Source organism: Periplaneta americana, chromosome 11 (assembly GCF_040183065.1).
Source record: "Periplaneta americana isolate PAMFEO1 chromosome 11, P.americana_PAMFEO1_priV1, whole genome shotgun sequence".
NCBI classification, from domain to species: Eukaryota; Metazoa; Arthropoda; class Insecta; order Blattodea; family Blattidae; genus Periplaneta; species Periplaneta americana.
Window position 1 is genome coordinate 52,673,774 of NC_091127.1, and position 14,055 is coordinate 52,687,828.

General features: G+C 33.3%; 2 protein-coding genes across 3 annotated transcripts in view; both read left to right on the plus strand.

Moving 5' to 3' along the window:
* LOC138708998 (myrosinase 1-like) overlaps positions 1-10,451 on the plus strand; it is a 45,023-nt gene extending 34,572 nt beyond the window's left edge. The window contains exons 11-12 of one of the 2 annotated variants that reach the window (XR_011334809.1): positions 44-296; positions 10,348-10,451. Coding sequence is in view for 1 of the 2 variants with exons in the window: in XM_069839428.1 (XP_069695529.1) it covers positions 44-185 (142 nt within the window). In the remaining variant the exon portion in view is untranslated. Of the gene's footprint in view, positions 1-43; positions 4,289-10,347 lie in introns of those variants that run through there. The other variant, XM_069839428.1, reaches the window with a different exon arrangement.
* Positions 10,424-14,055, plus strand: part of LOC138708995 (myrosinase 1-like) — a 32,763-nt gene continuing 29,131 nt past the window's right edge. The window contains exon 1 of the mRNA XM_069839422.1: positions 10,424-10,556. Within this exon, the coding sequence (XP_069695523.1) occupies positions 10,475-10,556 (82 nt within the window). The 5' untranslated portion in view covers positions 10,424-10,474. The remainder of the gene's footprint in view (positions 10,557-14,055) is intronic.

Genomic DNA, 14,055 nt, shown 5'->3' on the forward strand with positions numbered 1-14,055 from the left:
ATTTCTGTTTATGTATCATTATCTATGGAAACTTTTATTTCAGAGAATCTTTTGGCCTCTACCACGTGGATTTCAATAATCCTGACCGAAAGCGAACGCCAAAGGATTCCGCGAAGTTTTATTCGGAGGTAATAAAAATGAAGCGGATTCCTCATCATTTCCTCCAGAGTAAAAGTTCATTGTGAACTTCGAACGGGACACTTGCCACCTCTACTTAATAATCCAATAAAAAATCCTAATCCTGAAGCCATTGGTTCCATTCATGACTTCGATCTCTCTTCGGTAACTCACATCAGGTACAGTATTTCAGTTACATTCCTGTTAAGTTTCATTAATGTAAATACCTACTAGTAATATTCTTTAGATCAAGTCTAGTTATAATCGAATTCACTTCTTTGAAAATTGTTATTGAGTTTATATCTTATCTTACCCAAGTACCACATTCAATAAGACGCTGGTTATCGCGTTCATCCAATTTATCGCATCACCATAGTGATAAACACTAGGGAATTAGTGAATTCCTACATATTCCTACTGCACTAAGACTGGTTTAAACCTTATAAGATATTAATCAATGGAACAATGATCGAATGTTGGTAGGGGAAACGGGAGTAACACCGCGAAATTACACTACCAAACACCGTCTTTATCCATAGTAATTCCACTTGAGTTTATATAAGACTTTTTATTGCTAAGAAGATGCTGTAACTTCTTTTATAACAAAATATCAGCCATGTTAATCGGAGGTGGGTCTTTCTCACACAGTTCCGGTCAACCCTCTATCTACAGTCAGTAGACTTTGGTAATGTTTATTCATTGCGAAAACAGTGAACCCTAGGTACCTACAGCGATACGTATAAATTAACGTGGTATTGTAAGTTCCTCTAATACAAAAGAGTTTACAATTTCGTCAATGTAAATTTCCCTAAAGATGGAATAGGTAAAATGTTGGGCACATGTAAATTTCCCTAATTTCAGAACCATTTAGCATTACGCAGAGGATACCACGAGGAGGCGTTTCTGACTGTCCTCCAAAAATGATTTCCCTTTTTCTTTCGTCAGTGACTTCTGATTTACTTGTTTATATAACTTTATACAGTAATAGGAATTTGAAAACCATGTTGAGTCAGATAAGCTGTGTAAATTCTCAAAGTTTTATTATTAGACCGTCAGACTTATCAGTTTTTTAATGCTTTTTCTTGTAAAGAAACTTGATTTTATTTTGTAATCAAATTGTCTGAAATTGCTGTTTTGTTTTATGGATAGTAAAGGAATTGGTGAGTACCTTTAAGGAGGTATATTTTGGGGTTAACTTATTAATTTGACACTGTTTGTTAAATCACATATTTGCGTTGGTTTTATGTAACTTTAGATTTGTATTTATGTAGGAATTGTACAATTTTGCGTCAATAAATTTGAAAACCATATTGAGTCCGATAAGCTGTGAAAATTCTCAAAATTTCATTATAAGACCTTCAGATTTATCAATCATTGATACGTCTGACTTTGAGAATTTATAATAGGAGACAGTCTTCACGAAATCTGGTCGTGACATTTTACCATTGTTATATTTTTCTACTGCTGTAGTACGTTCAGTAGTTATCGTTTTTTGGGCTTACGTTTTGAAATTTGTGTGAAGTGTTAACACTCTGTAATTTTACATAAACCTCAGTCTGATATTTCGTCTTCTGAGTGCACTCATTTCTCGTAGAATCTTGTTTGGCTTATCTTGAGGATTGTTAGATCTAAAACTTAGAAAAATGGGTAACATTTTTCCCGGTTAACCGTCACTTTTCTTCACCAGTCGTCAGAGACTGTTCGAATTAAAACTTGAAACTTCTAAAAAAATTATTCGTGATCGAACACGTTCACTGAGAGTTAAACGTATTTCACTTGGATATCCATTTCACTCATTTTGTTGACTGTTGACAATTCGCTGAGCACACTAACATGAAGTTTATCGAAGACTGTTAACAGTCTGCAGCCCAATCTCACGACCCCAAGACGTTTTAGTCACTCCTGTCGCTGAAGCAAAGTTCTGAAATGCTTTCAGTAACCACTGTTTTTAACGGCGATCGATATCTCCTTCGGCGAGAATCTCTTCTCAACATTTTATTTCCATTTCAGTATCTTTGAATCGATTAGCGGCGTTGTCAACATATTCAGATCTTTTTCTACAGTTTCGCTTTTAAAGTAGAATAATTCCTGGCGCTGTTAACGATATAGAACGAAAAACTGCGACATGTTTCCTAGGCTTGAATTGTAAACTTTATATAAGCTTAATGTCATACCCTTACTTCGATTAGTGGAATTTACCACTGGCAGGTACAGCGCTTAAAGTAGTTGTAGGGAAATTTATATTTTCTAAATGTTAATTTAGTGGAACTTACACTTAGCCAATAAAACATTCCAGGGCATTCGAAAAGTAATAGTAATGTAGTTATTAGTGTTCTGGGATTTAATCGCTTAATCGGTCAATTTCTGTTGCAAGATTAATCGATAAAAATATTTAATCGAATAATCGAGTCGATTAAAATTAATCGGTTGTAGTTGATATTAATTATTATTTTGTTAATACAAACTCATACTAAAAATTTCGACAATATTTCTCTCTCGGAATTTGCTTACTTAAAAGAAAAATAGTACTGTTATTTTCTAACTGTAAACCAGATAGCAAAGGAAAAATCTTTGCACAAACACTTCAGAAAGAGATGAAGATATGAGAATAGTGACCTAATTTACCTCTATTGAAAGTTGAAACACAATGCGAAACCCTTATTAAGTTTTATGGTTTTCCAAGAAAACTTCCACCTTGTTGTCAGTTCATCTTCCTAGCATATGAAATACATACTTTTCTAGGATTATTCGTCCTCATCCCTTATAAAATAGCCATGTCTACACTATGTGCAAGTGAGAGCGTAACTATCTTCTTCTCTTTCTAAAATCTGGTAATTCGGTTATAATAGGGGCCAGTCTTCTGTTTCGACTGCTATACTTTTGCAGTTTTTGTACTGAGTTTGTATATGAAGGTTGTGTGTTTAGTTTGATAAAGAAAAAGAATCAGTTTTGTGAAAAATGTAAACTCCATTATGTCATATGAGAATTTGAGAGGTAAACTCGGTGAAACGTTTGGATTTAAATTGAACGATCGTGGAGAAGTGCTTGACAGAAAAAAAAATTTTTCGTGTTTAGTGATGAAGGAAACATTGTTACTAAACGTAGAACGGCACTTAATTCGGAGCACGTGAATGCACTCACATGTTTAAAATCATGGATGAAGCAATATTAATTAAGTGAGTCTTCATACTTTTTGTTATTTGTTTGTCTCAAAAATTCCCCGAGAAATTAAACAATAAATTATAAGCCTCATATTAAATATGTTAGAGAGTAATTAAGATAGTTGTTTTGTGATATAACGATACAATATATACAGATGTACTACATTTAATACATATGCTTATCACCGAACACAAGTTAAATTTAACAATAATTGTGTATTACAGTATATTACAACATTTTTTCAAAACTCGATTAATCTATCGATTAATCGATTAAATTCAAATAGTTAATCGATTAAATATTTTGATCGGTCAACAGCACTAATAGCTACTGTTTCACTACACTTATTAAGGTTACTTTTGGCATTACATACTTCAATATGTCATCAAATTGCCATCAACAATATGTTGCCAAATCCTGGGAAGACGCCGGACTTCATCTGGAGCTTCATTTCTGGGCATCTATCTCACTGATCGGCTAGAGCCCTTTGGATGTTAACTCCTGATTGAAAGCGAATGGCTCGTTTCCACCGACAAGCTTCTAGCAAAGCCGTAAAGCACTAGGTTGCATTTTTTCCTCTTGCAACTTGTATTTTTATGAAGCATCTTTGTTCATACTTACTGAACATTATTAGGGTGGTGTTACTTCAGAAAAATCAGGTACAGTCCCTGTATTCACAAAATATGGTTACGTAAAGACTTTTAAAATTACACATTTATGAAACAATCGCTCCTCTATTATTTACTAAAATATTCCGATGCTCACCGCTAAAAGCGCTGATTTACAGTAATATTGCTATTATTTATTGAATGCCCTAGTATAAAAAATGTATTTTAGAAGGACAGTAAGCATGGTCAGAAATCCTTACCATTACTCTAATTTAAAGTGGTGGATGGGTCAGTATGTTCCTAAGTTGAATTGAGAGAATGCTATAGCGTTCGTTTACAATATTATGTAACGAAGAATGTAATCAAGTACCTAATTATAAATTTTTATGGAATAGAATAGATCATTGTACGATTTTTTATTTTCCAGTTGGGAGAATAGCGCTCTCATTCGCTCTCTTCCCCTTCCCTTTTGCCTCTATTCTCATCCATCTCTCTTTCTCTGCACACCACACAACTGTAAAGTCTTGAATAAAAAATTGTGATTATGACGTTATCGAGGGCATCATGCCAGAAGGACTTATCAACAAACTCTGCGTTATCGAATTTTTAATGGAGCCTATTTCGGTTTGAAAACAATCGTTTGAGAATTACAATGGACATGAGGAAGAAACAAAGAAAGTATCATTCCATATTTAAATGGTTCTAATGTATACTTGCATTTTTGTTGATACGTCCTTCTGGCATGATGCTCTCGATCTCAAATTCAAATTCAAAAATTCAAATTTCAAAATTCAAATTCAAATTTATTTACAATTTACATTTGAAATGAATACATATGAATATGTAGATACTCGAAATGAGCATATGCTCGTGCTCGGGTACAGTCCAATAGTCTGCATAAATTTTACAGAGATCAAATAATAATGCTGATGATAGAAATAATAGTAACAATAATAATAATAATAATAATAATAATAATAATAATAATAATAATAATAGAATAATCGTGACGGAGATGATACAAAGATAGTAATACAAAATAATTCATGAATAATAATAATAATAATAATAATAATAGCGATAAAACAAAAATATTTACAATAATAAATTAAATACTAAGACGGATAAAATAAAATATAAAACCACTAGCGAGAGTTAACACAACTTAAAGAAGCATATAATAACCGGAAAAAAATGACGAACTCGAAAATCAAAAAATCAACAGAAAAGTTCGTTGTATCGCAGACGATCTATTATTACAGTTTAAAATTATACTACAAATATACTAACATTTTATTTAATAAAGTATTTTTCGGTACAGAACACGACGTGTTCTTAAGGTGTTATGTGCTGGGCATCCATTAATGCCAATATCACATAGCCATTTTGTTTATGAAATTTATGGCCTGTAAAAGATCAGAAAAGATTATTCTTACGAATTTGGCATATCGTCTGCCATTTAGGTAGCATTAATAAAATTAGGCCCAATAACGGTATTTCAATGCTACAAAGTGTCAATTTATTTCGGACTTGCAGTAAGCAGATACACTATGAGTTTCATATTCTTTTGTACCCTTCAAGGTTTTGGTTATCAGAATGGTACACTGTGATGTATTTTTGAATAGACCTTGAAGAGGTTAAGTGATTCATTCGATAAAATGTACATGGTCCATTTAAAGAAAAGAAGTCATTACTAGTATCTCCTTAATGAACAATGTTATAAGATAGATATGCCCAAAGTATTAATTTCCCATTGTAACTTTTGTTTGAAACAATTTTTCATTTGACATCTAAGAAAACATTTATTTTGGTTATTGGGTGAGCAAGGGACACCTGTATAGTACAATTTAGAAATGAAGTGAGATATTTTCATTTTGAAGTTACAGACAACGCCTTTTGTGTGTAAGTCAGATAACGAAGGTTTATAATTTTACTAGCCGTACTCGTTCGCTCCGCTGCACCCGTTAGAAATAAATATAAAGTAATTACATAATTAAAATAGGACGTTTGATCCAGGGAATGTTCGTGTTTGATAGAAGGATAAATCATTTATTATGTTACTTAATTTAAGTTGCATCCAAATAATTAAAATGCAATCATTTTGATCCAGAGACCACTCGTTTGGTCGTAAAAGTTATTTTAGGAAATACAGGAAACGAATGCCTATCAAGTTTTCTATGCATAAGAAGCAATTTTAATCTTACCTGTCCTCGAATCACTCAGAAGTTACTGTAATAACATTATAGGCCTAGCATTATGTCCATCTAGAGAAACTACACTTTCCAATGGTGAATTAATAATTAATTATACAAATCGGTTGATTTAGCTTCCGATATTACTTCATACAAACACAGACACATTATCTGTAGGCTGTGTTTCATAGTTTTCGATTGTTGTTGTCCAAGGCCCCTTATAGACGAAGTCATTTGTTTTTTATTTCATTACACCACCTTAGATTGCATTGTTATTGTAATTTTGAAACTCATTTATCTCATTAAATATCAGTCCTATCAAAATTTTGCATGGAATAAAACTTATCGGAAATTATTTTAAAAGAAACTTTTGTTATGTAATATTTTTCATGAAAATTAATAATAAGGGAGATATTTTGATTTATTTAATTCAATCCCCCTTATAACCCCCCTTTTAAATAAAATATTTAGAATGCCAAATAGCCTAAATTCTAAGTTACAACGAACTTAATTTATATTCCAATTTTCATATAAATCGGTTCAGCCATTATCACGTGAAAAGGTAACAAACATCCAGACAGACATACAAACAAAAATCTCAAAAAAGCGATTTTCGGTTTCAGGGCGGTTAATTATATATGTTAGGACCAATTATTTTTGGAAAATCGAAAATTACCAGAAAAATTTCGGCTATAGATTTATTATTAGTATAGAAGATTTGAGTGCGTACTGATCTTATTTTTTAGATATTTATTTTGCACAATAATAATATCATGCGTAACGTAATGAAGTAACTGAATCGTTGGCGAAGAAGATATAGGAAACAGAAGTGTTCAGAAAGAAAGTTTAGGAAGTAAAGAATTGTCTGAAGAGATAACAACATGGGTATTCTCGGAGGAAGAACGAGCTGAAACGAACCAGAGATTGAAGGAGTAGACCTACTGGCATAGGAAGAAAGAACCCGAGGAAGTGAAGGAAGGTGTGTAGTCGTAGCCCGTAAATGGCTGAAACGAATTTGTAAAGAAAAATAATAGTGTCCAAATAGTAGTACAGAACATTTCCAAACAAAAGAATATCCTATACCTCCAATCCTATAGGGGAAAATAATCCTTAGTTATCCTTGGTGCATTAGTACCGCTAACGGAACGCAGTAATAGTTGCTTGCCTACAGAAACTGAATTGTTTGCCTATCTCATATATATTTACACAATCTCTACCTTGTAGATAAAAGTGATCTGACTGAGGTAAATATAGTCTGAGAAAAATATGAGTAATTTGTACAAAAATGCTATATAACCATCAACTAGTAAATATGTTCAGTGTAAGTAGGTAAACAATAGTAATCTTGTTCATACATATCGAGAAAACATGTGCATTTCACAACAGTGTTATGTAAAATGAATCCGAAGATGGAAAGAGCGTACTATAGTTCACTCTTAAAAGGTGACAACGTAACCTCCATTTTAGGATATATGGCCATCTTGTTGGAAGCCATTAAATTTATCTCTGTCTTTCCACATGCACATGTTTATGCGTTAGGTACAAATAAATTGATAGTAATTGGTTTAAAAGATTCTTAAACAATTTGTTACATGATCATATTTACTCATCTAGAGAAAACATTACTAAGCTGTATTATTTTGTTGGACATTATCTTCTTAGTAGACATTGTATGCTTAATACGTGAGCTTAGGTTCCAGCAGTTCTCACTCTGCAGAAATAACCCTTAATAATTTATTCCGTGAACATTCAGGTTACAATAGTTAAAATAGAAATCACTCATCCCTGTGGCGTATTTCAATATCGTAGACGATTTTCATGTAAATTTAATGTAAAAACCACTCATTTCAAGGACTGAATAATGCGGGCAGATTGTAACGTCGTAGATAGAGAGAGTGGTGGAATGAGCTCACCTAGGGAGCCAGACCTGAGTTCGTTGACCTCTTACACCTGTATTACGAGCAGAAAGAAGAGTATGTTAGCGGCGATGTTGCCATACTGCTGAAACTTCCAACTTAATTTTCTGATCAACCGTGCATTCAATCATAAAACGTAATATAGGTTTTCTATTCATACCTTTCAATCTGCACGATTATTTCATTTCCATCTTGTATATGAGCTATTCCATATGAAATCGATCAGTAAAAAACCTCGCATTTTTATACTCTAATTTTTTCCCTGTTTATACAAGGTGCATTTTCAAAAATATACTATCGAAAGTCAAACGGTTTTCGTACTATTGAGCAACAAATTTAGCGTATTTTATAAAAACAAGCCTCTTTCAGTGCTCAGAACTCTGGAACCATTTACTGCAGAACATTGAACGGGAGCTCATTTTGAAGCTGATATTTGGTAGGTTATGTTAAGAGGTAATCCTTATTTTTATTGTATACAGAGAGACAGATAATCTTATTTTACTTACTTTTAGGCTTTTTGCCAATTTGTAAAACTGTAAAAAATATTGAGAAAAAACCTTACATTATTAAGAGGGACTTCGGCATTGTTTGCTTAGTGGCTCGGGAATAAGTTTCGAGGTTATTAAATAAATTATTTTCACACGCCTGGACTTGAACGGCGCAGTACCGCACTCACTGGCCGAGAGCTGAAGATAAGCGAGCGTTGGGCATCATTTTACTCCTGTGTTTATGAAAACTTGTGATAAAGTTAGCCCAGCTATGCGCTACTAGACGAAATCTCAAGTGTTTGTCTCCTGGCCTTGCTTGTCTCGGCTAGCTCCCGTCTCAGAGTCAGCTGGTTACTTCACGCGCATACTATTTATTTTCTCGGTGCACCAGTAAAAAATATGTGTTTATTTGTACTTTCAATGCGGAATCTAACCATATATTTGAAAAATATTTTTTCGTGGTCAAAGGGTCTTAATGAAGAAAAATCTAAATTTCTCCATTTCCATAAAAAGTAAGAAAACCTGTTTATATGTCAATATAAACTTTAATTTCTCAGCATCAAAATAAACCATGATTTTGATCATTGGGTGAAAGGGTTTCGAAGCCACAACAGTTTAAAGTTGCTAATTTTATGAAAATGCGATAAATTTAAATATTTTTAATTTAAACACTATGAAGTTCTGGTGCCTCAAACTTTGCAAAAAGCATTGTATCACAGTTGACAACGGACAGAAAAAGTTTCATTGTATTTAAAAATTGCAAGGTCAATTTTCTCTATATTTCGGTCGATTTGAGATGGAATAGCCCATATGCAGAAACGTTGACAAAATCATGGTTCAAAGAGCGGTTGTTTTATAAGCTTAGGCTAATATAATATCTTCCACGTATTTTTTTAGGATCTTGTAAGCTAATCTATTTTAGACACAGATTCAGACTGCATAATTACAGCAATGTATGATTGTACTCTTCAGAACAATATGTGAGATTTTAGGTGATGCTTTACGTTTTCTTTACGATTGAAACTTGAAAATGATAGTAAGGTGCTACGGAAAATCTTATTCCGAGATTTTCACGAAAATGCACGTTTTCATCGCTAATCCCGAAAAAGAGTTGCAAGAATGTGCAAATACGAGTAATTTGATAGTTGCCGAAAACTAGAGATCTTGCACTACATTTTAGCACAATTCAGATCGTGACGCGACGTGACGCAATATGTTAAAAACTTTAAATGTGAAATAATTGTTAAGTTTCTTGTAGAAGTAATGTTATTAAAATTATTGAGAACTATTGTAAATAATTACTAAAACTGCTTAAAATAAAAATTTTCAAACTTTCAACTACATGCTCTATATCAAAATACCACAACAAACAATCAGATAACATAAATACAACGACAGGTATCACCCCTAAACGACTGAGAGATGGTGTAAACAAAGCTTGCATAGATAACTCAGAATGGGAGCTGTGCTAAGTTATCAATATTGCACTGAGATGCGTTTGTAATATAGAGAATTGAGGAACAATTACTTGCGAATAATATACATGGAATAAATAATGATTTTTTGGTTATGAAGAAAAATACTTTTGTCCAGCCAGATTCGTAATTTGACCCACTGTGCAGTGGTTTGCACGATACAACATGAGCCTAGAAAAATGATACTATACTGGTAAATCATATTGACTGAGATAACACAGCTCATATTACGAAATTATCATGAATTATTTATTACTGTCCACTGTGCCCATGAGTTAAGATGGCATTGCTGAAAATGCGTGAAGCAAATTTTCTAGCTAATATGTGATAAGAATGAAAACATAAACTGGCATATTTATGACTTGCAGTAAACCATTACTTTGCTACAGATAACTTTGCATACTCCAATAAACTCTCAGATTTGCTCAGGACCTTGAAGGAAGACGTCTGGTACACTCTCTTGCATTCAATAGTGGCATTTCTAGAAAAACATCTCAGGAAGGAACTAGTTCAGAAATGACTACCAAGTTTCCAGATGGGTTTTTGTTTGGTGTAGCAACTTCGGCTTACCAGATCGAAGGAGCCTGGAATAAAGATGGTGAGCAAAGTTTTAAATATAGGCCTATCCTACTTTGAAATTGAACAAATAGCCTAATGTATAATATGAATACTTACTTACTTACTTACTTACTCACTTACTTACTTACTTACTTACTGGCTTTTAAGGAACCCGGAGGTTCATTGCCGCGCTCACATAAGCCCGCCATTGGTCCCTATCCTGAGCAAGATTAAATCAGTCTCTACCATCATATCCCACCTCCCTCAAATCCATTTTAATATTATCTTCCCATCTACGTCTCCCCCTCCCCAAAGGTCTTTTTCCCTCCGGCATAATATGAATACAGTCATATTAAACAGATCATCTCTACATAGTAGGCCTAATGATATTTCATAAAATACAATTCAGAGAATTTATTCAGCTTGTTTTACACGCGAACGGCCCATGTTGTATTCTTTCTGTGATTTTAGGATTTGGAGAAAATGTAATGCTAATTTTCAGAAAAAATTATTTATTTATTTATTTACAAATGGCTTTTAAGGAACCTGGAGGTTCATTGCCGCCCTCACATAAGCCCGCCATCGATCCCTATCCTGTGCAAGATTAATCCAGTCTCTAACATCATATCCCACTATTTATTTATTTATTTATTTATTTATTTATTTATTTATTTATTTATTTATTTATTTATTTATTTATTTATTTATTTATTTATTTATTTATTTATACTTGCTTAATCATTACTAAATACAAAAGGCCGATAGTAATAATAATAATAATAATAATAATAATAATAATAATAATGCTTTACCTATATATTCTGGCAGAGTTAAGGCCGTAAGGCTTTCTCTTCCACTCAATCAGAGGATGAAAAGGAAATCTATGTATATAATTGAACCGGTAATGGAAATTACGGGAAAACTCCTGGACGGATTTTAATTACTAACCCCTCATATTGAAGCTCAGCATCCAAGGATACGCGGGGAAAAATAGCTTTCAATGAAACATCAGTTTTCCTACATCCTAATTTTCCTATTTTCCAAAATCCATCTGTCGTCAGTTGTGAGAACTAATGACTTTTCAGAGTAAGACAAAACACACTGAAATAAACATTATCACGACGGTCATGACCTGTAGGATTTCTAACATATTTAGAGCTTAGTTTTTCTGACCTGTGCTCTGACATCATAACGCCAATATGTCGATCTTCATTTTTGTATTTTTTAGAACATTTCTATATTTGTATTAAAAACATCAAGATTTACTAATAATAATTTACAGGTCTGATTCTCTGGTGCATAATTTTCCTGAGTACAGCTGCGTATTGGATATTAAAAACTATAAAACTTAAGAATGTTTGATGACATTATTACCATTAAAAATGAAATATTATTACAGTTAATGTCATGATGTGAGTATTTGTCACTAATTATACACATTAATGCTATACTGATGATATGAAAGTGAAACTTTTTGGGGATATATAAGTAGACATAGATAAATTAGATCTTCATTTCTATAATTTACTGAGTAACTTTAATATAGTATAGGCTGTATATGTTACTAAAAACTATAATACGTACATAAGATAGCAATATGATTATTAAAATGAGATATTTTTATAGTAGTTGTTAATCAAGTCGAGTGGGTCTTTTCATATATTTAATGGTGGTGTGGTGTAGATATTTATATGTGTGATTCTCTAATTTTCCTAGGTAGAAGTGCAGTACTATGAAAGAAGCTTGAATTGAGTCATGCTTTCTATTTTGACTGCGTCTCTAAACTACATCAAAATTAATTTCATATTCCTTTGGTTTAATTAAAAAAATGTATCATTTTGTTGTAGGGAAAATAGCAGGCCATTTCGCTTCCTGCTGCCGTGATGAGTTAGTTTATTTCCGGCAACCAGCTATGAATGAAAGCCTGAAACTGCTAATGAGTTACGATGAAAATTTTTATTTAGGGCGCATATAAGATTCTACAACTTTGATGTAGTCTATCATTCGCCTCATTTTACGTTCTCAACAATAGATTCCTCACAACAGCTTATACTACTGAAAGTATATGGGATATTATATAAATAACTTACGTTCTGATCTTCCGCCATTAACAATTCATTACGAGCTTATGGCCAATTACACGTCATTGATTCAAACATATGCAAATGTTTTACGTTGCCAAAATCATGTCCAGTATTCACAGGTACGGGTATCTAATATACTCCAAACGTTGTCAGATGTTGTTGCTAACAATCTTTAAGTTATTCCCTACAAAAACGCGGGAAAAATATTGGCAAATGAAGAAAACGTGCGACCTGCAGATTTAAGTTTCGTTGATCAAATTGGGTTAGATCAACGGCGATACATTAAACTTAACTGCAGAGCACATTGCTAGTGTTTTTGTCTCCGAAGATGGTGAGTCACCAAAATATGAGCATGGCAGACAAGTGCACTAAATTAAGCCCTCACTGTGACGTGATTATATTATATTTCCTCCTCCTTCCTTATGAATCACAATTGCAACTCTGTGCTCGACGCCAGCAAAACAAGCTCACTAAAATGATTTTACTTCAATTGTACCATTTCGAATTGCTGTTCGTAGCCATTTCTCACACATTCATTAGTCATACAAGTTAATGCAGCAAATATTTGGTAGATCAGTATTATCTGGAGGAAAAAATTACAAGAGGCCTACAAGATTTTGTAGCCACCCGACCACCTCAGCAAGATCTATTAGCAGGGAAAAGTGATTCTGTCCTCTACAGTTGAAAGTAGTTTAGCAGCAGCTATACCAAGTACCAAGATGCTATGTCTGTTGTTGAAAAGCATGGCAAACATAACATTTTCTTAACTCTTATCTACAATCCGTAAAGACCTGAAATAGCTATTGCTATACTTCCACATGAAAAATCCACTGATCGTCCTGATATTGTTACTTGCGTTTTCGCATTGAAACTCAAGAACTGAAGATGGATAAGTTCAAGAAAAAGTATTTGATATAAAAAAAAACATTCAGAGGGAGTATATTTCGTTATTATGGAAGGAAATTAACTTTCAAAATATCTGGTATTCTTCATTGAAAATAAATCTGAAAATATTTTATGTATGTATGTATCCCGCTTCTCAACTTCCAGTACTCCGGTTTTGCCAATCGCCCATTTGTAGACCCCTGCAGACCGTATCCTCCTGAACCTCCTCGCTCCATTTTTCATTGGCCTTCCTCTTCTCTTTTTTTCCGGGGGAGTCCAGTTGAAGACCTTATTAGGCCAGCGGTCGGCTGACATTCTCTGGAGATGCCCATACCATATCAGGCGTTTAGTTTCCACTAATTGTAAGATATCTCCTGATACCTGCATTATATTACGGACATCCTGATTCCTAATGTGGTCCATCCTCGAAATTTGACAACTACGGCGCCAGTAATCCATTTCTAAAGCCAACAATTTCTTCTTCATCTTGTCTCTCATTTCCCAAGTTTCAGATCCATAGGTACATATACTTTCTATTATAGTTTTATATTATATACTTATCTTAGTTTT